This window comes from Peromyscus californicus, unplaced genomic scaffold (assembly GCF_007827085.1).
Source record: "Peromyscus californicus insignis strain IS unplaced genomic scaffold, ASM782708v3 Scaffold_24__1_contigs__length_46423439, whole genome shotgun sequence".
Lineage (NCBI taxonomy): Eukaryota > Metazoa > Chordata > Mammalia > Rodentia > Cricetidae > Peromyscus > Peromyscus californicus.
Window position 1 is genome coordinate 14,522,672 of NW_026294535.1, and position 26,373 is coordinate 14,549,044.

The 26,373-nt window shown below is 38.3% G+C and overlaps 1 protein-coding gene and 1 non-coding gene across 2 annotated transcripts in view; one reads left to right on the plus strand and one right to left on the minus strand.

Moving 5' to 3' along the window:
• Eea1 (early endosome antigen 1) overlaps nucleotides 1-26,373 on the plus strand; it is a 117,099-nt gene that overhangs the window by 27,293 nt on the left and 63,433 nt on the right. Inside the window, exons 2-9 of the mRNA XM_052753183.1 lie at nucleotides 7,971-8,063; nucleotides 18,347-18,474; nucleotides 19,080-19,134; nucleotides 19,223-19,288; nucleotides 23,137-23,176; nucleotides 24,224-24,337; nucleotides 24,887-25,008; nucleotides 26,117-26,272. Of these exons, the coding sequence (XP_052609143.1) occupies nucleotides 7,971-8,063; nucleotides 18,347-18,474; nucleotides 19,080-19,134; nucleotides 19,223-19,288; nucleotides 23,137-23,176; nucleotides 24,224-24,337; nucleotides 24,887-25,008; nucleotides 26,117-26,272 (774 nt within the window). The remainder of the gene's footprint in view (nucleotides 1-7,970; nucleotides 8,064-18,346; nucleotides 18,475-19,079; nucleotides 19,135-19,222; nucleotides 19,289-23,136; nucleotides 23,177-24,223; nucleotides 24,338-24,886; nucleotides 25,009-26,116; nucleotides 26,273-26,373) is intronic.
• Trnat-cgu (transfer RNA threonine (anticodon CGU)) lies at nucleotides 17,710-17,782 on the minus strand. The gene has a single exon. It is a non-coding gene; the product is annotated as a tRNA-Thr (tRNA).

Here is a 26,373-nt window from a genome sequence, read left to right on the forward strand (position 1 = left end):
CTGTCAAGTTGCAGGGTATTTTTGTTTGTATAAAGTTGTGCTGATCTTTGTGCAAGGTTGTGGTGCTGGCAACCTTTTTGATAATTACCACTAGGTGTGTGAGAATTCGTCTTTAATAATCTCACAGCTTTATTTTTCTTAGGTTGATATAAGTGACTTCATTTTGATTCTGATGACTTTCTCATAGTGGTGCTAGTATGATTCTGACGTGGAGGTTGTGTGGGTATATATTTGCAGTGCTGGGACCTGGAACATGCTTAGGCATGGTATCCCCAGCCCAGATTTCCATGAAGTAAACAACTATGCTAAAACAGATCAACAGTTTGTTTCAAAGAAAACCTGTGATTGAACTTTTCAGGACAGTAGTTCCTCTTAGGTGTTATTTACAGCAGACAATGATAACAGTCCTGTTTCTTTTTGTCTAACAAAGAGCTGTATTCTGTTTTGTTTTGTTTGCTTGTTTTTGTTTTTCAAGCTTGTGTTTAACCGATAGCGGTCTTGCAGAGACTAATGCTGTATTATCTTAGTTTTTATCAATACCAGCCAAGTGTATATTACCAACAGTCTAGGGTGTTCTGTGTATCGTAGTCACTTGTTATTTGTTTGGATATCATTAGTGTTTTTGTTTCCTAATTGCAGTTATTGATGTGATGTTATTTGTAAGAAATGCATGGTTGAGTTCATTCTAGTTTATAGCACAGATTGTTAAAACCTTTGGGATTTCCTATAATAGGAGTGAAAGCAGCTTGCTTATTCCCTGAGTTATAGTAAACCCTTTTCAACTTCACCTTAGTTCACCTTAATGAGGTGACACACTCTGTAGCTAGAGTTTTCCTGCCTGGCCCGCAGTCAGGACAAATCTCTGTTACCTGCCAGTCCCACAGCCGCTCAGACCCAACCAAGTAAACACAGAGACTTATATTGCTTTCAAACTGTATGGCCATGACAGGCTTCTTGCTAACTGTTCTTATATCTTAAATTAATCCATTTCTATAAATCTATACCTTTCCACGTGGCTTGTGGCTTACCGGCATCTTCACATGCTGCTTGTCATGGCGGCAGCTGGCAGTCTCTCTCTGCCTCAGCCTTCCACTTCCCAGAATTCTCTTCTCTGCTTGTCCTGCCTATCCTTCCTGCCTGGCTACTGGCCAATCAGCATTTTATTTATACAAAGCGATATCCACAGCAACACTCACATACTCTGTGTGTGTTTGTGTGCATGCACGTGCATGAGTGTGTGTACTGGGGATTGAACCTAAGGTATCTTGCACATGCCAGGCAAGTGTGCTGCCACTCAGATACATCTCCAAACCCTGCCCTTACTTTTTGAATTTTTATTTTGAGACAAAGTCTTGCCTAACAGCTCAAGTTGGCCTTGAACTTGGGACAGTCCTGCCTTGTTATCAGGTATAGCATAAGATACTAATTGATGCTTCCCTAATAGCTTAAGATTAGGGACTAGTTCTGTTATGAACACTAGTATGGCCCTGGACACAAGGCAGGCTGGGTGGTCAAGTGAAAGCAAGGTGTTGGCAGGAAGGCAACTTCAGTGGGAAAGCTGCTCAATGAGAAGATGAGCTCTTGTTACTCAAGTCTTGATGCAGGACTAGCTGAGAAGCTGATTTAGGGTTTGCATGGGGTAGTTAATTTGTTTCTCATGGCAGGTGGGCCTCATGAGGCATGTCTGATCCTTATCACCTAGTCATAAGATAAGTTTCAGTTTTGCAAATTTCAGGAACAAAGACCATTATTTCCTCCAGCTATCCCTGTCACCGGTTAGTATGCCCACTGTGCAGTTACATCTTAGACAAGGGGTAAGTTGGAGTGGGTAGTTGCCCTGAGGCTCTCCTGCTGATCACCAGACTAGTGAAAACACCCATAATTCTCTGCTTCAATTGCCGGAGGAGCTAACCAAAGCTTCTAATTTGAAACTTTGAGCTGTACATTCCAACCTCAGGATGAAGAAAGGCTAGAGGTTGAATTAATCAACAATGACAGTGATTTAATCAATCATGCTTAAATAATGGAACCTCCAGAAAAATCTTCAATCTGGAAGTTTGAAGAGTGTCTGAGTTGTTGAGCATGTCCATTACTCGGTAAAGAGGCATATTCCAAATCCCACTGGGACAGGAATGCCTTTGCTCAGGATTCACCCAGATCTTGCTTTAAACCCCTTTACATTTCGCTGTTCATTTGTGTCCTTAGTAGAAAAATGTTTCTCTGAGCTCTTGGAGCCCTTACAACAAGTCACTGAACTAGACGGTTGTGGGAAGCCTTGACAGAAGTTTGGATAACGTAGGTATCTGTTACTTAGTGATGGCATCTGAAAGGGATGGGAAGTCTTATGAAACAGAGCCTTTAGTCTGTGGGGTTTGCAGAATGTCCCAGCAGGGCCAGATTTTCGTGAGCTGTAGGGCATGGCATTGGTGCCCAGAGAGAACTGAAGCTTGACATGGAAAATCCACCCATTTGGCTCAGGTCAAGAGTGAATAGGAAAACAGGTTTGTTTTAGTTTTCTTTTTCTTAGTCTACTTGGTATTAATGATAGATGTTTGTTAACTATAATTATCTGAATCTTTTTATCAGGCTCATTTTTGCGGGAAATTATTTTTAATAGACTTTCAGAAGTATTACAACAATACTGATAGCATGTTGGAAAGAGGTAGGTAAATGGTTAATAAAAACATATTAACCCACTCTTTGGGTAAAATGGGGGATAGAAAATAACATCCTAACATGAAGATTGTCGTCTTATGGGATTACCTTTTAATTTCTTTGTATTTACATTTTTATATTGTTGAAGCTATGATGTATTAATTTTGTACTTTATGCCTTTTATAAAGTCAGAATTGTTTCATCCATTTTTGTTTTTGTATAATCTTTATATTTGTTTTTAAAATTTTAATCATATCTTTGTTTTGAACATAACAAAGAAAAACAGAAGTTTTTTATTTTTGTAGATAATTCACTGTTTGGATTGTTCTTTCTCTGGTTTCTGGAAGAGTTTCAATAAAACTTCAAGCCCAGACATGTACTGAGTGGACTTACAGTGTTTCGAAAAGTGTCTGCTTATGGCGAAGAGAGGCAGTACTGTCCACTTGCTGTGTTCCCAGTGGGTTGACTTCTTTCTGTCTACACCTTGTGTGACACTGTTTGCCCCAATGTAGATTATGATTGCTGTTATCTGTTTTTGGTCCCAGAACCCTGTATACTTGCTGTTTGTGTTGTATTTTTGGTGAGCAGGATTCTTATTTTGAAAATAGTTTTTCCTTTTTAATATTTAAAATCTTTGCATTATTGACCTGTATTTGGAACAGAACTGTCTGGTTTTGTATGAACTCTAAGTCCTGTTTGGATCACAGTTCCGAACAAGCTTTCTTCCCCACAGCACTTTTGCTAGTTTTCCCCTCTTTATTCCATTCCTCACACTCCCCAGTGCTAGAAAGACAGGCATGCATGCATCACCAAACCTGGGAAAGAATCTTATGTTAGTTTTTGTATGAGTAACATTGACAGAACATAAAATATAAAGTTAAAAGCATATAAATAATAAGTTAAATATAAATATTTCATGGGCGTTCAGTGAATACAGTAAAGACATACCATGAATAAGTTTGGAAAGTTAGGTTTTAGAAGTTTTAAAGAGACTGTGGAAGTCAAGGCCCGCGCTCCATAGTACCAGGAAATCAGAGATTCCCCAAAGCCAAGTGTTAATCCAACCAGATGAGAATAAGACCACTGCCACAATTTTTGAGCCAAACTTGAAGCAAGATTTATTAAATACTAGCCAAGACAATGTACACTGGCCAGGTCTTTACCCAGGTTCCCAGAGAATGGCCGTGAATTATGTTAGCCATGTGCTCATAAAAGCAAAACCCACAAAACTACATACTTCCTGCCTTTGTCCAATCAGAGGCAAGCATACATCTTACATACTTCCTGCCTACATGCTTCCTGCACATCTTGTGCAGTTGGTGCACCCAACCTTGTTTATGGCACTGAAAACATTTGGCTTGTTATCTTATATAGACAACAGCTTCAGCATTCCAGGCAGTCATCTGTCCTTGGGACTTACAGGTTAGAGATGTTTTTGTTTTAAAGATCTCTTAAGCACAGTGATTTAAACTTAAAGCACAACTTTAGCCCTTACACAAGAAGAGCAACCTGAGGATTCTACTTCTGAAGGACATCTAACTCCTTTATATAAGTCCACACACAGAAATCCTAGATACATATACCATTGTGTCCACGATAATTAAAGATAGGTCATTGGGTCATTGGAAAGGAGCTAGGATAGTGATTGTTTTACATTTGACTTCTGATCCTTTTTTACCTCCAAATTTTCTGTTTGAGATTGGTGTAGTAGATAAAAACCAAAATCCCAAACCCAAAACAAAACCCTCAGTGACAAAGACTAGGAATCACCAATCTCCTTCCCCAGACATGTACTGAAGATTGGAGCCTGTCATCAGATACTCAAGACATAAAGGATACATGTCTCCAGTGGGAAGATGATCCTCTGAAGAGAGGCTTGGGATCATTAGAGCCATTTGGGAAATCACCAAATGACAGTCATGTGGCTGAGGTTTCACAAGAACCTGTGTCTCAGCCAGACAAAAAAGCTTGACCCATCCTCCTACAGACACAGACATCTCGGAAAGGTCGGTCCTAAGGACAAAAAGAATGTAACAAGTGAGAAGAAGGACAAGTGCAGACCTGCTGTCCCCTCTCCCATTACTTCACCTCTGCACAGTGAAGACTAGAGCTTCAGAACTGACCCCTCTCCAAGGACAGATTGCAGAGCCGTCGTGATGGAGTGTCACGGTGACAAGCAGAAATACCAGATTGAGCCCTGTGGGCTTTCGAGAGTCCTAGGCTTCTTCTCCAAAGTGACATCATTGCCATCAGTACCACTCCGCTTTGGTCATTTCCTAAACTCTATTTAGCTGACTTTCTCAGGATAGTTCCCAGTAGAAAGGACAGCCACAACACTGGGGACAGAAGGTGATGCTCAGGTTCCTAGACCTGGCCTGCAGAGCCATGTGGGCAGAAAGAAGCGAGTAGATGGAGTAGATATGGATGTGCTTTGTGCTTAATTTTACAGTTTTTTCAGTGTGTTATTATTTTTAAATAGGTGAGATCTTGTCTGTCAAAGAGACAGCTGTTTTTGTTCTAAGAAATTCAAATCTGAAGAGAAAGTGAAAGCACAGTAACTGGGAAACTTTAACTGTCCTGTGGGGGAACCGTCTCTGCCTCCTTCCATGTGTTTTACTTGCCCAGTTGGCCTGACTGGCCTGCAGCCGCAGAGCCGTCCTTTTGGACGGCTTTCTTGGTGCCGCTGACTGGATGTGCTCCTTGTGTCCAGCTCCTCTCGTTTCCTTTGGCCTTTGGCAGAGATCAGCTTTTACATGTTCCATCTTTACCTTTTTATCAGAATCGCTTTTCCTCGATCAGTTGGATAGGCCTCAGGGTCCAGTAGCAGCTATTCTCGTGCGGCCTGCAAATGCCCCCTCCGTCTGGAAAGAACGCTGGCTTCCTACTTGGATGGTTTTCTGAGTTGTGCTTCTGGTATTCTCTAGCATTCTGTGTTAAAACAGTAGTTATACACAAGGTGATGTTTCTTCCTTGTCATTCTTGAGCCACTGGCACAGAACTTGGCATTTTTACTGAGGAGACTAATGAGAATAAGTACCAGTTGAATATTATCTCTTTTTGAAAATGCTTGGGACTGGAAGTATTTCAAATTTCAGATTTGCTTGTGTGCAAATGAAATATCTCAGAGGAGAACAAAGCCTAAGCAAGTTAATTTATATTTTATATACCCATTTTATATATACTTAAACTGAAGGTGGCTCTACGTAGTGTTTTAAATAACTTTATATACACATTGTACCCTTTAACTGAAGGTAGTTCTATATAGTATTTTAAATAATTTTGTGCATGGGACAGTTTGTTGTGAAATTTTATACTTTTCCTTATCCCTTTTTTTTTTCAATTTCTCTTTAGACAGGATCTTATATGGCCTAAGCAGGTCTCAAACTCATGCCCCTCCTGCCTCAGCCTTTCCATTGCTGGGATTATAGGCTTGTACTATCAAGCTTGGTGAACTTTATGCTTGTATCACGTTGGTACTCAAAAAGTATAAGATTTTGGAACATGCTACATTTTAAGATTAGGGGTGTTCAGCTTGTGTTTTTTTTTTTTTTTTTTTTTTTTTTTTTTTTTTTTTTTGGTTTTTCGAGACAGGGTTTCTCTGTGTAGCTTTGCGCCTTTTCCTGGAACTCACTTGGTAGCCCAGGCTGGCCTCGAACTCACAGAGATCCGCCTGGCTCTGCCTCCCGAGTGCTGGGATTAAAGGCGTGCGCCACCACCGCCCGGCTCAGCTTGTGTTCTTTTAAAATTCAAAGCCATCCATTTCCTCCTTGTTTATTTTATTTATTTTATGTGTATGAAGGTCTGCATGTATGAATGAATAGTCACCACATGTATGCCTGATTACACATGGCTGTGAGCTACCATGTGGGTGCTGGGAACTGGACTCTGTTTATCTGCAAGAGTAGCAAGTGCTCTCACCTGCTGAGCCATCTCTCTAGCCTCAGTTTCCCCATCATTTTCTGGTATGTTTGATTCTGCTTTCTCCAGCACAGGAAATAAAATTTTAACCCTATATTCTCCTTTGAGTGACTGTGTTTAAGAAGAGCTTGGGATTTTCTTTGTAACTTTAGTTACTTGTCTTGATTTCCTACTTGTCCCAATTTCCCAGTTTATATAAGAGCAAAAACTATAAATAAATGTGTACAGTATATAAATAAGGAAGTAAAAAGGACTGTGGTGTGTCTGATTTGTCTTATTTTAAGTATGTTTTTAAGTGTAAAAGTATTTTTGTATGTTGAAGCAAAGTGTAGTAAATCGTTCTCAATCTTGGGTGCGTGTGCGTTTCCTCAGAGATCTCTAACAAAGAAACAGTATTGACCAGTGACTCAGACCCATAGAATTCCAATGAAAACCTTTCCTCTCTTTTATTAGTCATGTGGCTTTGGCAGGTTTCTTAGCCTCTACTAAGAAACAATGATGTTTGAGGACAATTATGGAGTTCTTGTGCTTTGACTCTCTTTTTAGTGTCTTACTAGACTTCGGATTAATTTACTCCAACACGTAGGTATTAATAAACAATAACTGCTGGGCGGTGGTGGCGCACGCCTTTAATCCCAGCACTTGGGGAGGCAGAGCCAGGCGGATCTCTGTGAGTTCAAGGCCAGCCTGGGCTACCAAGTGAGTTCCAGGACAGGCACCAAAACTACACAGAGAAACCCTGTCTCGAAACAAACAAACAAACAAACAAGCAAACAAAAAACAAAAACAAACCTCCAAAAAACCAATAATCTTAGGGGATAAATGCTGCTGGAGCTAAAAAGACATTTCACTTTATGCTTGGTGGTATCATAGCAGGTTTGGAGATAGACTGGTAATGGTTGCTCTGAACGACAGACGACTGGAGCGGGTGACTAGATGGTTTGAGCAGCATTCTCTCCACTCCTGTACTCAGAGCTGATGTAGCAAAGAGGAATCAGAAGGTCGGCAGTTACTTCTGCTCCTGGTTTTCTGTGTTTGTTGTGGTTGTGGTTTGGGTTGTGGTTGTTAACCATTGCAAGCAAGTATCATAAGCAAGTCATTGAGCGGCTTTAAATACTTTCTCTATAGAGACAAGATGTCCTACGTGTCTCAGAGATATCAATCACTGTGATTAAATATGTTTTATGAAGTGGATTGGAGGTTATGAAATGTTGTATTTAAAAGCTTTATTTAAAAAGAATACAAATTGAAAATGCATATAGAGGTCCTGATGTGCACAGAGTGAAGGTCAGTATTCCAGAAGGGCCCCTGCTGCTGCTGCTGCTGCTGCTGGCTGTTAGGAAGACACGTCCTTGTTGTGCAGCTTATGACTGTGGTCTTTTTCTCCTCTGTTTCAGACTCCTGGGAGAGCCGGCTCTCAAGGATCTGATTTAGATTCGTCAGCAGCTCCTATAAATACGGTGGACGTCAACAATGAAAGTTCCTCAGAGGTATGAAAAGATGAGAGAGAATAAAATTAGCCAATATTTATAGTAATGATTGGAAACTTAAGTTATGTTCATAGGGAAAATCCTCGTAAGCTGTCCTGTGAGAATGTGACTTTGAGTTAGTTATACTTATACAAGTACACCAACATTTGGTTGTAATATTGAGAACTGTATATTAAGATTGAAAATGGAAACATTATTAGTCTGTCTTTATGTTGTCATGTCAATGAAGAACGTTCTCGTCATTTTATAAAGAACTTGCACTTACTGTGCATGAGTGGCCATCACAAACTGTGTTAATTAAGCAGTGTTTTCTGTTTTCATTTATGATCTGTTAAATTTTATTTTATCTTTGCTGAATTATTAAAAACTAGTGAAAATGTAAATAAGCTTAATTTTAATTACAAAGGCTTTTAGGTTGTATTACTATTTTTAAGAAGCAAGTAGTATTTGTTCATGATAGAAGAGAGAAAGAAAGCCAATGGGTACCATCACTTATAAAATGGTAGAATAATCTTCCAAGTCCAGGAACAAAGCAAGGTGCTGCTGTCCACAGTTTCACTGACTGTCACGGTAGCGTGTGTGCTGCCTTGCTGTCTGCCACCCCCCTTCCCTCTCCCTTTGAGTGAATCTTGCTGTGCACAATGCTTTTCCGCATGTACTGACATGTTGTTTGATTTTTCCCTTTGCTCTGTGATGAAGTACATGCATTTAAAATAATATGGTGTCCCTGGAGCATTTGTGTTCTCACCTGACAGTGTTGTGTTGGGATCACTGTTTTAATATAGTGTTGGGTTTTGTTTGTTGATTTTTGTAAGAGATGTTTACATATGTTCAAGATATTGATGCACTTTCTATTTTTTTTTTTTTTTTTTGGATACAGACTTCACTCTGTGCCCCTGGTACTTGCTATGTAGGCAGTCATAAAACAAAATAATCTAAAAATGTACCAGGATAGATAAATTGGTGTTACTGAAAAAAACACAGAGTAGGAAAGAAGGTGCAGAACATCTCTGTAGGTTTGTCCAGTGGAGAAGGGGGTGGTAGCATGCCTTAGACCTGAAGAAGGTGAAGGAGTGAGCCAAGGACGTTTCTGGGGCAAGTGATGTTCCAGACATGGAGGAGACACACACACACACACACACACACACACACACACACACACACACACACACACAGGAATTCCTTGAGCTGAGAGCATGTCTGCATGGTGAGGACTGGCTCCGAGGCTAGTGAAGCTCCAGAGTAGCGAGCGATCACAGACTGACTTGGTGAGCTGTCAGGCCCACCTCTCGCAGACCGTGCAGATGTTATGCACGCTGTGTGGTTAAGTCTCTGTGAGGCAGCAAAGCCACTGGAGAACCTTGAGCAGGGAAGTGATAAGATTAGGTAATACGCTGGTCATAGACTACTCTGCGTAGCTTCTGTGTTGAAAATAAACTTAGTGGGGGCACAGAGCCACCTGTGTGCAGCCTGGTCATCGTGGTGTCAGGGTGTGACACTGGAGGGGCTGAGACTCTGGCTGTGTTCTGAATGTGGGTCCAGTAGATTTTCGGGTTTTGTGAAAGCTAAGATAATTTTCTTGGTAATTTTCTCAAGAAGCCTGTAAGTTTCTTGAGATTGGAGAGTTTGCTTCTCTGTGTTTTCAACACCACATCTAATAGCCAGAGCAAAATAATTATACAGTAAATGTGTCTTAATGATTAGATGACTGGGTGTGGACATTCATCATTGACAGTTAGGAGTGGAGTAAAACACACTCTAAACCTTCAGTGGCTGAAAGAAAGCAAGACAGACAAGAGCCATCTTTTAAAGAAGTGCTGTTCCCTGGTTCTAGTACTTGGGATGTGGGTGTCTATAACTCTTTGACCAGTTAAAAAGAGGTGAATTTATGTTTCTTGCTTTTGCCCCCTGGATAGTTACCTTTTAAGGGATATAGACAGAGGAATAATGGAATTTGTAGAGATAGCCAAGCTGGTAAGTACGTGCAAGGAGGAACTGAGTTCCATCACCAGAATGTTAAATTAAACTGTGGTGTGTACTTGTAATTCCAGCAGTGGGGAGGTAAGACAGGTAGTCCCTGGAGCATGCTGGAGAGCCAGTGTGGTCTGAGTCTGCATGGTCAGGTCTAGGCTAGTGAGAGAGCTTGTCTCCAAAAGAAAAAAAAGAGGCAGTGCTGGGGAATGACCCCTAAGGTTCTCTTCTGACTTCCATGTGCACTTGTACATACATATATGTGTGCCCCCACACATATACTACACATGCACCCTTACACACACACACACACACACACACACACACACACACACACGTGTGCACACATGCACACACAGAATAATGGTAGTGGAACTAGTTAATGTTTACCAAACACTTCCTTTGTACCGGGTAATATGTGTGCTTCGCATGTTCTGTTAGCTTTTCATCACCTGAAATTCAACAACAAAAGAGAAATGTCTTAGTGGTCTATTGTTGTGAAGAGACGCCATGATCAAGGCAATTTTTACAAAAGAAAGCATTTAATTAGAGCTGGCTTATAGTTTCAGAGGTTTAGTCCATTATCATATGGCAGGGAGCATGGTGGCTGAGAGCTCTACATGCATATCCATAGGAAGAAGCATAAAGAGAGAGACACTGGCCAGGCTTGGGCCCTTGAAACCTCAAAGCCCACCCCTAGTGGCATACTTCCTTCAACAGGGCCACACCTCTAATTCTAATCCTTCTCAAGTAGAGCCGCTCACTGATGACTAAGCGCTCAAATATATGAGCCTGTGGGAGCCAGTCTAATTTAAACCACCACAGACTTACTTAGCCCAGAGAATTGGAAAGAAGCATCATGCATTGGGGATGATGGATATGGGAAGTTGTGATCTTTGCTGAATGGAACACAATAAAGACTAATAAATACTTGAAGACAGTTTCTTTGTTGAGAACATAATATCACATGAAGGTATTTGGTGTACCAGCTGGAACTTCTTGATCTAAAATAAAACCTAACTTGCCGGTACTGGGTTTCAGGTAAACTATGGACAAAGTGCCATAAACAAAAACTATTTAAAATACATAAACCAGAGTATTTGAGCCAAAGCAGCTGGGTACCACACTGAAGAAACGAGGCAGAGGAAATTTATAATGTGAAGATGGGAAGTAACCTTGACCGTTATGCTGTAGATGGGCCTTTCACCCTTTGCAGCTACACCTTGGACCGTCCCTGACCCATACCAAAAAAGGATTGTTTAATTTCTTGTTCTGTGTGTTTGCATGCTCGTGTTTATTAACAACAAACAAACTGAAGGTTGTTATTTCACAGGGTTTCATCTGCCCATTGTGTATGAAAAGATGTGTGTCTGCTGCTGACTTGTCCGGACATTACCAGGAGGTGCACACTGAGCCTGAGACAGGGGCACAGGGACTTCCTAGTGACTCCAGTGTGACTGTGGGTCCTCTGCATTTTGTTTGCCAGCTTGGTTCTGGGTCGCTCAAAATAGCTTTGTTTTCCCTGTCCGGTGTTGGTTCCCTTTTATGCTATGCGGGAATGCGAATTGCTTTAATTATGCATGCTCAAGAGAAGAATCAGTAAGGAAAAGGGCTCTTGGACAGTCCGCTTGGTTTCTCCTCTTGGTTCCAGCTGTCCTTTTGTGGAATTTGTAAAGAAATGTAAATGCTTAATATGTGTACGTACACTTTGCCGTGATATTTGAAATATAAAGTGGCATTTCAATATTTGTAGGATTATCCATTGTTTATGCTTTATTAATGAATTATTAAGACATTTAGGTTAAAATGATTCTTGCATAGAAAGATTTTGTGTCATTAGACACCTGAACGAAGACTATTTCCATCTTTGTTTCGCTTCACTGGAGGTGACGAAATGCACATCATCACCCATAGTGACATGTAAACAGTCCTCTACAGCAGTGGTTCTCAACCTTCCTAACGCTGTGACCCTCTAATACAGTTTCTTGTATCATGGTGACCTCCAACCATAAAATTATTTTCATTGCTACTTCATAACTGTAATTTGCTACTGTTATGAATTGTAATGTAAATATCTGCATTTTCCAATGGTCTTAGGCGACCCCATGAGAGGGTCGTTTGACTCCCAAAAGGGTTGTGATATACAGGTTGAGAACCACTGCTCTGTAGGGTAGGGCTGGTGCATATCTAAGGCTGGGTGGGCAAAGTATTAGGGGAATTATTTTTAAGCTGCAAAGAATTTCTCTGATGATCTTGCTAATATGCTTCTTTTTAAAATTTGATATTAAAAAAGCATAACTTTTTGAGTTCTTTTACAAATCTCCTAGAAGAGTGAAGCTTGGTACTATGAAAGCCTACAAAGTATGACTGTTTCTCCATGAGGCAGTCCTAGATCAGAAAACAGCCGAGCAAACTCACTTAGCATGTTAATAAAGTGCTTCCCATAGAGCAGACGTTTCAGTTGTAAAGGACAGGAGAGATGGAGTGGGCACAGCAGGCATTCTGTGATAGATGTTGTCTGTGAGAAGGACAGCTGGCCAATCCAGGTGGGGCGCTCAGAGGAAAGCTCACAAGAACAGTTAGACTGGTGCACTAGGATACACTGGCTAACTGAAGCAGGGCAAGAAGCAATGGAGGCAGAAGGAGCTTGGATGCTGAGGATGTTCTTGTTGTCTAGGAGATGAGTTACTTTCTTCTTTGTGTTTAAGCGAGAGCGACAGTCTCTTAGGCACTTGCCATGTAAGCACTTTCCTTAGGAACTAAAAGGAACTTTTTCACCAGGAGTGCCTTGAGTCAGGGAAGTTCTTAGCTGCATCGGATCTGAGAAAGGGATTGCAGAAAGCAACTCCTGAGCAAAGAATTGATTGCTTTTAATCGTAAACTAGGTTTTGAAAGTTGGTGACAAATTTGGAGATGTAGTTGGCTATTTTTAGCACTTTTTTGCTTGTGAATATTTCTCTGCAGTGTATCGGTCTAGCAAACTTGGTGCCTTGAGTATGGATTAGAAAAAAAAAATCACCTCTTACATTGAGGGTTAGTATCAAACTCCATGAGCTGACAGGTTCACTTGGTTCATTCATGGGCAATTAGCAGAATTTAAAACTATATTTTAACATGGGTATTATAGCTTTAATAAACTTTTTTATTACTCTCTATAAGAGATTAATATTACTACATATATCATACTAATGAATTGTAGAAATGATTTTGAAATATAAAACAAGGTAAAGTAGTAACAGGAATTAAAGAATCTTGCTGAAATTAAGAATGGAAGATACTAATTGACTGATTAAATACTTATGCTGTTAAGACTTCATGCGAAGGTTTAATAACAGTTAAGAAGGGGGTAAATATATGTACTTTACAAACACTTATTTTTCTTACAGCTTTTCCAAAATTAAAGTTTTATTTAAATATTTAAGATCTACTCACAGGAAAAAATGGATGCATTGGGAATATTACTTGTAAGGGTTTTTCTTAGGAACGAATTAGTTCTTTCTGAGGTACTAACCTGGCATGTAGAAGTTTTAGGGGTATAATGCCATACTTCAATGTCACCATTAGTCTCCTGGCATACATGGGTATCTATCATCAAAACTCTTGATTAAAGACAACAGTCAAAAATCTATGGTTCACACATGTAATCCCAGCATTCAGGATGCTGAGGCAGAAGGATTGCTGTGAGTTTAAGGCCAGCCTCAGCTACAGTGTGAGAATTTGTCTCAGCAATAACACAAAGCAACAAAACTAAATTTGTAAAGGGTAAATAATGTAATAGGGATGTAGTTTTTGAGGAACACTCCATAATGTGCTTACTAGTTATTAGTAGAAGTTATGATACAAATATGATATGAAATGACAGGTTAAATATTATTGTTATTCACGTCTTATTTTATACCACAGGCATGTCAGCTAGTGTTGTTCTACAGTTATTGGACAGATGATAAGCAGTGTGAAGTAGAAGCATGGTGGTAGACAAGAGTCAGTTTCGAAGAAGAATAATCCCATCTAAATTATCATAGGTTCTTTCAGAGTTCTATACAAAAAAAAAAATCTAAATACATTTGAAGCCTAATTGCATTATTCACTTTCATTCTTATTCTGTCTCTCTGTATCTGTGTGTGATGATCTAATATATTGAACCAAGTGGTTTGCACATGCTAGATGAGTGCCCGTCACCCATGCCATCAGCTACTGATAATATTAGTTCAATGTCCTGAAGAGGTACACTCCCAATGCCACTTACTGTTTCTGTTCATTTCAGTAGCTGCATAGGGGATCACTCATTTATTCACCCATTGAACTCTTGCCCTTCACTCTGGATCTGTGACTAGAGTACTCTAGAGGCCCTGCCTTCTAAATAAGTGTGCTGCTGCTCCAGAGCCCTTCCTCCATCTTTGTTAATGCTTCTTCATTTCCTCGGAGGGCCTGTCTTTTATTTCTGTCAGGGAACACGCACTCACTTTTTAGAGCCTGATTCTAAGATCTCATGGAAACAATATCTCATAGTATATGTGTTAGTACATACTAGATGAAGGTTCAGTAGGGTAGAGATGAGAAACACATATACATACAAATATATGTGTATATATTTTATTAAGTGTGATGAATTGATACTCCTTCTCTCGTGTTCTTTACATAGTTCTTTACATGTACCTGCTCTATAGAATTACCTGTCGGTATTTGTCTTCTTTCAGTGAGCTTTGATTGTGCCGTGTGTTATGCATAAACTGTATATGTGTATATATGTTTAGAGAGAGATTGAGACGACAGGGTCTTGTAGCCTAAAGTGAACTCACACTTCTGTATCTGCCTCTCAAGTGCTGGGATTATAGATACGTGCTTCCATACTTGACTAGGAGATATATTGCTTTTGCATCAACACTCAAGAAAAAGTAGAAATTTTAAAAATCTTTTTAGTTTCCATGTGCTCAGAGTGCTTACTGTTTAACTCATTTTGTTTTTGGAAGGTTTTATGTTTGTAACCTATTAAAGACCTATTGTTCAACTAAGTTCTTTATTTTATTTAATAAATTTACAGTGTAGAAAAATATATATGATAAGAACACCACTAACCCATATAGGGGCATAGAGGTGAAATGACCTAATATATTGTTTGTTGGAGTCAAGTTGCTTGACAAGTCAGTGGTGGTGTTGAAGGACACACAGCAGTATATGTAATGGCTAGAGAGTTGAGATAGCATGTTGTGCTCAGGGACAGAGGCATGTTAGTATTGTTGAAGTATGTGGTGCAGATGGAGAGGGATATGGACATCAGATTGTATTGGTCATTAGGGGAATGACCATGGAAGAACTTGTGTGCCATGTGGATGATAAAGATTAGTGAAGAATCCTCAAGAGTCTGTTTTAGGAAGAAGCTCTGGCAGCCATGTGGGACATCCATTAGTGAGAAGAAAATAGGCTACCTGTAGGAACACTGTTGGAATGGAGCTGCATCTGTCAGTACAACAGATAGTAATGAACAAGACAAGCTGCAGAGAGGGCCGGGAGGAAAACAGGAAGGAAGAATGGTTAGGTGTGGCGGCGTCTCACCAGGGAGGTAGAAGAGCAGATCATCATTTTTAGGTTTACAGTTCATGACGAAAGGTGAAAGTTGGTAAAAAAGGAAATTTGGGAAGTGAGTCAAGCCTTAGATTTACTGCATGTGAAATGCCTATGAGATGCAGGTCGGGGTATATATCTGTAGATGTATAGATCCAGAAAGGTCCTGCATAGTATTGGCTCGATACAGATTAGCATGTAAGTTACAGCTGAAACCACTTGCATTATAACACAGTAGGGAAAAATGGAGTTGTGCTGGGAGAGTCAAGGAGAGCATATTGGGACAGCATTCTTTGTTGTTGTTATTATCTTAATTTTTTGTAATGTGGGAAGGACACTTTCTTCAAAAGTGAAGTGGTAGTTCTGATTAGTTATTGTGAAGAGAGCCGTGCACTGCTTGAGTGAGCATACTCATGGACAACTGTGGTCTCTACAGGGAATTGCTTTAGTTTTTATAGAATGAATAAAAGGTGGCATTTCTATATCCCCATAAAACAAATGTTAGCAGAATCATATAAATGTAATAACTCCATGATATTCACTGATATTTTATCTTTGATTCAGTGAATTTAAATATTTCGAGAATATGACATTCCCCTGCAAAATAGATTGCATAGGGTAGTCTTATAGTTTAGAGTGAAGGATAGGTTGGGTTGGTAGAGGTTGGGAGTGTTTTTAGAATTGACATCCTTTGGTAGTTTTTAAAAGAGTAAGACAGCCTCAGAGCCCTTAGTGGAGAGTATGTGGTGTGCAAAGTGTGAGGAACTATTTCTTTGTTATTCATAGGAATATTTGAATACAAAAATTTCACATATTAGAAGTTGAGTGGTATTTCTTTTGTATATTAATTATGCTGAAATAAAATAAATGTAACACTTTGAATGCTGCTAATAATTTATGTATATACCTCAGACAAATAATTCTTAGAGAACCATGAGGCTGTTGATTCGAGTTCTTGCAGCCTTTGATTGCTAATACAGTTTGCAGTTAGATAATCGTACAGTGGTAAATTTAATGCTGTTTGGTTAATCATTGATTCAGCTACATAAAAAGATACGTTAACATGTGTATCATTGATCTTTTTTTTGTGGGCTGGTACAATATTTTACAATTTGTGCTTTCTACAGATCTATTATTATTATTAGACTCAAAATGATGAAAATGCCTGTTGAATAGAGTCACTTGGAAGTTAGAAAATAAAAGGACTGTTTTAAGGGTTAGGCCGTTGAGACATGGGAAATGCCCAGCAAATTCATAGATATCTTAGTCACTTGTGACCTCAGGAAAGATACTTAGCTTTTCTGGGTTTCCTGGTCTATAAAGTAGGGGTGGTAACACTGTAAATAATAAATAGGCATGAGCTTCAACTAAGATTGTGTGGGGCATATATCTGTACTTTGTTTGGATCCAATAGAAAAACAGTTTTTCTTATTCCAGCTACCTTTAACAGTTAATCTATAAGGATGCTTCTCAAATGTCTTTTTTAAATGACACTCACTGTAATAAATATTTTTTGTCATTGCTCAAAAAATTTAATAAAATGTTGTTTACTGTTAGTAAAATAACCTCTAACGTATTCTACCGTGGAATAATAAAGTTACAACCTAGTATGTTGATTTCACTATCCATTCCTGAATTGTAACCCCAAACACAGAAAACATGGACCTATAGCAGCATCTTTAACACCACTATTGATGATAGCCTTAATCATATATTAATTCTGGGATTATAAAGATTTTATGTTATTTTAGGCTTTACATTAGCTTTGGGCTTTTATCATGTTAGCCTCATGCTAGCAATTTTTATTTTATTTATTTATTTTGAGGCAGGGCCTCATGTAGCCAGTGCTGGTCTTAAACACACTATGTAGCTGAGGATGACTTTAAACCTCAGATTCTCCTGCCTCTGCTTCCCAAGTGCTGAGATCACAGGTGTCACCATCACTCAGTTCACGACGTTTTCTGACTACAGCACTTCTCTAACAGATTTGTGTGAGACACTTACAGTCTGGAATTTTTCCTTGGGTGACAGGATTATTTCATCATCTTACTGCTGGGGGATGTCTTTCTGTATACTCTGAATATATGTTGTTCCCATTGGTTAATGAATATGGTGCCCAACATGGGGCTCGAACCCACAACCCTGAGATTACGAGTCTCATGCTCTACCGACTGAGCTAGCTGGGCTCTTGCCTTTTTTCTTTTTCTGTTCCTATGAACTAGATTAGAACAAATGTGACTTTACTACTGGGAATATATAGAGAGTGAAAGGTTGTGATGGAAAATGTTCTCAACTAATCTAGAATATAGAGTCAACATCTTAGCTGGGTGTGGTGGTGCATGCCTTTAATCCCAGTACCCAAAAGGCAGAGGCACGTGGATGTCTGTGAGTTTAAGGCCAGCCTGATTTACAGAGTGAGTTCCAGGACAGCCATGACTACATAGTGAGACCCTGTCTTAAAGAAAGGAAGGAAGGAAGGAAGGAAGGAAGGAAGGAAGGAAGGAAGGAAGGAAGGAAAGAAAGAAAGAGCGAACTAGTATCTCATACTAGAATTCATTTCTTTAGCCATTAGTTGATGCAGCCTAAAAGGTGGCTGTGTTTTGTGAAATATCTTTGCTTGATATCAGAATTGGGACTTGACATTATAAATTACAATTTATTTAGTGACATTTGACCATATTTCATAAATGCAAAGTGTTATTCTTCAAAATTAAATATTTTAAAATCTTTTTTTGTGCCTCTTTTTATAGGGTTTCATATGTCCCCAGTGTATGAAATCTCTTGGCTCTGCTGATGAACTTTTCAAACACTATCAGGCAGTTCATGATGCTGGTAATGACTCAGGTCATGGTGGAGAGGCCAATCTTGCTTTGACACGGTATATATACTAGTTTTGAAATGTAGTATTGTCATGGAATGTGCATGTGATATAATTGCTGTGTCAAGATTAATTCTTTTCTGAAAGTTGCAATGTTTCACATTACTAATTTAAAGCTGCCCTCATCTGGCATAGTCTTCCTCTGTTGCCTAGCCTGTCTTGCTCACCTTCTTGTCAGCTTGAGTCTTAGGTGAGAGTCCCAGAGAGTGAGAAGGAACAGAAGCAAGTCAGTGATAATCCAGCCAAGTGCATGGAGAGGGAGTGACAGTCAGGGCCAAGACTGTGCACAGTTCATGGTCCTGCCAACAGACTTTATGCTAACTGCATTAGGAAGCCATTCTTGCTTATTGTTGGAAATTAGTAGAAGGCATTTTCTTTCCAATCCAGGCACTTGACAATTATCTGATTATCTTCATGAGAATTGTTTTTATTTGTAAACCATGTGCTTTAAGAATAAAATTATTTTTTCTAAAAGCTTAGATACATAAAATTTTCAGTGTTTTTAAAGTACTTGAGAAAGCTATAACATTCGTAGATAGTTACTGATTACCACTTGTTAAGCTTGTAAATTAAAGGATGTTTCCTCTCTCGCCATGCACCTTTAGAGATGATATAACACTACTCAGACAAGAGGTCCAAGACCTACAGGCTTCACTTAAGGTAAGAATAAACATGATAATGCTTGTTTATTTTCAGAGTTTCAGATTAAAGACTTTTAAAATTTACTAACTAAAATCTTTCTTATTAGGAAGAAAAATGGTACTCAGAAGAATTAAAGAAAGAATTAGAAAAATATCAAGGGCTACAGCAGCAAGTAATTGCATTTTAAATTCTTGAAGCATGTTTATTAATTGTTTATTTTCATTGTTGAAAATTGAGCATTACACTCTTTTGTAAGGGGCTTGATATAAATAACTTCCTAATTTATTTCTTTGTTTAATAGCCTATTGGATAGTCTGTGCAATTTTAATGAATGGAAGCAAATATGGGAAGCACAGATAAAGCTTCTTAAACATGTTCCATTAAGAATTTGTTATGTCAGGTGTGATAGTACTTGTCTGTAGTTCCAGCACTTGGAAGGCTGAGCCAGAGACTGTTAGTTCAAGGACAGACTAGGCTACATAACAAGATCCTGTCTCAAAAAGGGTGTGTGTGTGTGTGTGTGTGTGTGTAGAGATGGCTCAGTAATTACATGTGCTTGGTACATTTGCAGAGGACCCAGGTTCACTTCCCAGAATTCACATCAGGCAGCTCACAACTGCCTGTAACTCCAGGTTCAGGAGATCTATTGCACTCTTCTGGCCTTTTGCACACATGTGCTCGTGCATACACACAATCTTAAAACATATCTGTCTCTCTGTCTATTTATCTATCATCTGTCCATCTATCTATTGGTCTGTCCATCCATCCATCCATCCATCCATCCATCCATCCATCCATCCATCCATCCAAAGCTATGTATATTATTTTAAAAAAGAAGCAGTTACCAGTTTTTAAAACATCAAACTTACGTTATTCTATTTTTCTGACAATATACTTAAATGACTAAACATTTTAGCTCAGACCCAAATCTAGGCCTCAGTTCTACATCTCATCTCACTGGGAGTGTTATGAGGGCAGTAACAGTGGAGTTCCCATGGCCTGTGGTAACAAGGCCTTCTGGGGATGTTTCTCAAGATCTGCCTGGTGCTTTTTCACTCTAAACTTTTTTTTTTAATTAGTATATTCTGAAATACCAATAAAATATAGTATAAAAACACATATACTAGACACAGTGGCTTGTTAGAATTTTCAAATCTTAATTTGCACACATAATTGCATATCAGTGGGAGCACAGTAGGATCATAAACAAGCATGGGCAGTGCATGTCACTAAGATGTTACTTTGTCACTGGGTCCTAGAGAAGCTTCAGCTCCGTTATCTTCCACACAGTCAGTTATCCACTGAAATGATATGTGGTGTGGAACTGTTGTATTCTATATATGTTTATCTGCATAAAAATACATATAAAAAATGTTGATACAAAAAGTGATATCTGTGGGTTCTAGGTACCTTATCAAAATGTGATTTTATATAATAATTCTATCAGCTACATCTTAGAAAGAAAAGGAATTACAAATTTTTTTAAGTCCAGGGATAGTCTTTGTTTTTAAAAACCAAGTAGATGTCCTTCAACACCTTTATAAAATAATTAGTGATCTGCTTCCGTACTGTCTCATCACACTGTGACTTTGAGGTAGGATTTTACTTGTTCTTTTTTAACTTTTGCATTTTAATCTTTGTACCAAGAATTACTACCTGGATTGAAAAAGAGAGAAACAAGTCAGTGAATAAAGAGTTGCCAGTCTTAATAGTGTTTAAAGAGGCTTTAGTATTAGTCAGTATTTATAGTTCATTTGCCTATCTTACATGGAAACTACTCTATTTGAGATGACGTGTGTGTGTGTGTGTGTGTGTATGTGTTAAACAAGGTCTCAGTCATTTAGCCCAGCTGAGGCTAGCCTTAAACTCCTGATCCTTCTGCCTCCCATCTTCAGAGTGCTGGGATTACAGGCATGTGCCAGTGTGCTGTATTTCATAAATTTAAAGAAATTCTCGATAGTGTACGTTATAACTTGTCTTTGCAGTTACTTTCCATTCAGAAGCAAATACATTTTAAATATTGATTATTTGTAGCAGTCAATGTGTCTAAATCTAGTGTATAGTGAAATTTTTAAAAATCTAGTTTCTGGGATAATCTTTTATTCTTTGAGATGGGTTTAACTCTTTATGAAAATAATTTAAAAGAGATTTTAATTTTTGTTTTTAATCTAGTTGCTGGATGACTTTAACCTTAAGGGTTATAATCTTTTTGTTGTTTGTTTTCTATTTTTGTTTGTTTGTTTTTTGAGACAAGGTGTCTCTAAATAGCCCTAGCTCTCCTGGAACTCACTGTGCAGACCAAGCTAGCCTCAAACTCTCAGAGGCCTGTCTGCCTTTGCCTCTGCTGGGATTAAAGGCATGTACTACCATGCCAGGTTTTCTAAGGGATAAAGTCTTTATTGCTATGATTTACATTGTGTGTGTGTGTGTGTGTGTGTGTGTGTGTGTGTGTGTGTGTGTGTGTGTGTGCATGTATGCATGCATACATGTATGTGGGTACCTTCTTGCATGTGGAGGTCCGTTAACAATGTGTGAGAGATTTCTTGGGTCCTGGGAATTGATTTCTGGTATTACTGTCAAGTGCCTTTACTCACTGAGCTGTTGTGGAATATTAGTTTAAGATGTGTTACATTTGTTTATGCTGTGGAATATTTGTTTAATGATGCAAAGATACGATGCATTCTTTTATGTTGCTTTTGTTTAACTCTGTGAAGCCGTGTTACTTAACCTGCCTAAAACACCTGATTGGTCTAATAAAGAGTTGATCGGCCAATAGTTCAGCAGGGAGGGATAGATGGGGTTGCCAGGCAGAGAGGATGAATAGAAGGAGAAAAGGAGCAGAAGAGGAACAAGAAAAGGAGAGGAGGATTACGCAGCCAGCCACAGAGTAAGAAGGAAAGAAAGTACATAGAATAGAGAAATATAAAAGTCCAGAGGTGAAAGATAGATAGGGTAATTTAAGTTAGAAAAGCTGGCTAGAAACAAGCCAAGCTAAGGCTGGGCATTCATAAGTAAGAATAAGTCTCTGTGTATTTATTTGGGAGCTGGGTTCTAGGCCCCAAAAAAGTAAGAAAAACTAAGTACATTTTGGCATGGGTGCCAAAATGTAGTTGGCTTTTTTTTTAATGCCCCCAACCCTGACACACACTACCTTTTTGGTTGTGATAGTTGATGATATCTATAAGCTTATTAATTTTCAAATATTCTAGGTGTTTTGAATGCTTATAGTAAGGATATGATTGAGGTCATGATCTCTTAAATCACATAGTTTTTTTTTTTGCTATGTATTTTTCCCTTTAAGTTCATAATGCTTAAAGGAGAGAATACTTTGAACAAATGTCACAGGGAATGCACTCAATAGATGGGTTACATTAAACCACAAAGTGAATGCCACAACTATTAAAGTCTATTAATAATTTCTCAACTATTGTAGAATCAGGCTCCCATGGTAAGGAAAATCTCATTAAAATTTGAGGTGTATTTTTATGAGTGGTTTCTTAAAAGTGATGCTTTCCAAAGAGAGCTGTTAGGATGAGGAAAGCACTTCAGGTGTTGACGGGCAAGACTTGAAAGTTCAAAGGCTAAAAAGAGTTTGACCCTGTCACAGCTTAGCTGTTGGTCCTGGAGAAATAGTCAACTGAGTGCTGCCTGCAGTGACTAAACCTGTCACACGGTGAGGCTTGTGTGTTTGCAGGCTAGCAGTTGATGCCAGTAGCCTACATGCGGAGTGTGGCAGAGCACTGGTGCTGCATGCAGGTGGGGAGTTCTGTCTTTAGTTTATTACTGAATTTATGGGATACTGCATGTTACTTAACACGACACTAAGAGTTTTATACAAACATACAAAAGTTCTTGGACTGGCCAACTGCAGTGAAATTATGCTAGCCATCTGATGACACCTTACAGATCTGAAAGTAGAAGAACCTCCAAATCCTGCTGCTTAACTAGACAGACATGGCGATTGTACAGTGTTTTCTTCTCCCTATACCACATTTACCTGTGTGTTCTGTTTTAATCAAGGAAGCTAAACCTGATGGATTGGTGCCTGATTCATCAGCAGGTAATTAAGGACAGATTTAATAAATTCCTTCCTGATAAAGGAATTTTGTTTATGTTTATACTTGATGTCTGTAAAACAGTAAAAATATTGTTTGTGCTTGGGGTTTAGATAGTTACCTATGCCACAATTTAGTCAGTTAACTAGTTCACTATATTCTGAAGTTATGAATAAAATTCTGGAATATTACCACAATTATGATTCTTTAAAGAAAATCTAAGCCTATATTAGGAATTATATGTCTGTACCATTTTTTCTTTTAAAAATAATTTATTTTTATTGTATGTGCACTGGTGTTTTGCCTGCATGTATGGGTGTCAGGTCCCCTGGAACTGGAGTTACAGACAGTTATGAGTTGCCATGTGGAGGCTAGGAATTGAACCCGTGTCCTCTGGAAGAACAGTCAGTGCTCTTAACTGCTGAGCCATCTCTCCAGCCCTATGTCTGTACCTCTTGAAGTAAATGATGACACTAGCATCTTTGTAGCTGCTTTTAAGTGGGTGGATGCTCAGTGAATAGTCCAGGTTAGACTCTGTGATTGTATGTTGCATTTAAGGAACTTGTGTAAGAATGAAGTGGTAACAGGCGTCTACTGCACATTTTGATAATGTGTTTAAGGCCATTGCTGTTCTTAGTTACCTCTAGATTCACTTTATAACTTTGTCTGAAGAACATAATATATTTTAAAGTGGGGTTGATGGTACATGTCTGTAATCCTAGCACTCAGAAGGCTGAGACAGGAGAATCACAAGTTCTGCTCTAATCCTTAGTTGTAAAGTAAGATCTTAATTTAAAAAAAAGCAAAAACAAACTTCTAAACAAATATTTATAGATATTGGAGACGATTCCAATTATTCTTTAATTTATAAATTATATTTATGACTTGTACTCTAAATGAATCACATATGCTCCATAATTTGAAATGTGAAAATACTCTTAGAATTGGATTCACACTGATTGTCTTTACCACCACATATTGTGATAGAAGTAATAAAAATTTAGTGTCTGTAATTGACATCACGTCTAACACGTGGCTTTGCTCTCTTCTAGAGCTCCAGTCTTTAGAACAACAATTAGAGGAAGCCCAGACGGAAAATTTTAATATTAAGCAGATGAAAGATCTATTTGAACAGAAAGCGGCCCAACTTGCTACTGAAATTGCAGGTATAGTAAGTCTGAATTTTTTAGCCAGTAAATATATTTTTCACCACTATATGCCCTAAAAAACCATCTAATATTTTAAGTGTGATAAGACATTTGGTGTAGACTATGGAAATGACTAATGAACTTTAATAATATGAGTTTCTATGTAAATTATTTTGTTTGTTTTTCAATGTTTTTTTCTTTGGTGGATTCTTCTTGAAATTTAAAGAATGTAAATTTTCTTTTTTGATATGCTTGATTAAAAAGTAACATTTTAAATAAATTGATTATACAGTGTGTTAAAGATTTAACATTTGGTTATGCTATCAATTATTCATACTGTATTTTTTTTAAATTATATGTTTTTTGGTAAAATATGTATGTACATTAAGATGCTAAGTAGCATAGTGTTAGGTAGAATTTAACAATCATAATTTTATTGGGCATATTTATGGGTACTTAAGGAATGTAAATTAGACTTAAGTATGTATAAGCTTGCAGATTAATATACGGGAATTTAGAAACTTGCCTTCTTATGGAACTAATATTTGTACTGCTATCTTTAATTAGATATAAAGTCAAAACATGATGAGGAGAAGAGTCTCCGAGAAGCTGCTGAGCAAAAAGTGACACAGTTGACAGGAGATTTAGACAGACAGACAAGTGTGATTCGGGATCTGAAAACTGAACTGGTAATTCAGGGACATTTGTTACAATGTTAATGTATAGCTCCTAATTAAAATGAAGTATATATGATGCTGGGTGTGTAGTTAAGTGATAGACCACTTGCCCAAGATGTATAAAGCTTTGAGTTCCATATCCAACTGAGGAAATATTTAAAAAATAGTGTAATGAACTGGAAGCAATAAAAATTTCTTTATATCCCTCCAGCTACATATATACTCTATTATAATTTGTAAAAATAAAAAATGTTATAAAAGTTGTGTCATTTAACTCCCTTAAACATTATTGTGTCTGTCTAAATGTGATTGTTTTGTTCTTTAATTATTCCCTATACCCACATCTCTGGTGCTATCATTTCCTCACACTTTGTTCTGTTGAGACAGGATCTCACTATGTAGCCTGGGCTGGCCTCTGACTCAGAGAGATCCTCTTGTCTCTGCTTCCTGAGTGCCAGACTAAAGGCATACATCACCATACCAGACATTTCCTCTCACTTCAGTTGTGTGAATCCATCTAGTTTTAGGACTACCTCCAGTTGGGTTGCTTGCTTTCATCTCAAATTCTACAAGTATAAAATCCAAGTCGTCACATTTCTTCCATGACTCTATTTGTCATTGGTACCATGGTCCAGTGCTCTCCGTAGGCTTTGCAATCCTGGACCTATCTGTGGCATCTTTCTTTACTCAGTAAATACTTTGATGAATTACTGAACCCCAAGCATCTGGCTGAAAACCCTCAACATCTTGCATCTTTTCTTCTTCATTTAAATTTTGTTACAGCCGTGCAAAGGATTGACCCATGGCTCCACCCTAGGCAAGAGCTTCACCAGCTGTAGGCCTCTTTATTTCCATCGCCACTTCCTTAGTATAGAGAAGAAATGTGCTGTTTATCAAGTCCTTGTCAAGATTGATATGCTGCTAGAGTGCAGCTGGATGATATTGTTACATAGAATGGAAAGAGGGGGTTGACTTGGGGGGATCGTATCAGTGTTCGATGTTTGGAGTCTAAAAATTGTTAATAATGATTGTTTTTATTTTGATCTTTTTAGTGAATTACTCTAAATTGTATATTATTTTAGATTTTTATTGTAATACTTAATTAAAATATGTTTCACAGCTCCAGAGACCTGGTATAGAAGATGTTGCTGTACTAAAGAAAGAACTGGTCCAAGTTCAAACACTAATGGATAATATGACTTTGGAACGTGAGAGAGAATCTGAAAAACTCAAAGATGAATGCAAAAAGTTACAATCAGAATATGCTAATTCAGAGGTAATGAAAACACTCAGGGAGGGGTGTTTCCATCATAGATGACTCTTTTGCCTAGTCAATGATTTATATAGTTAAATATTTAAGGCTAGGTGGTAAGTGAT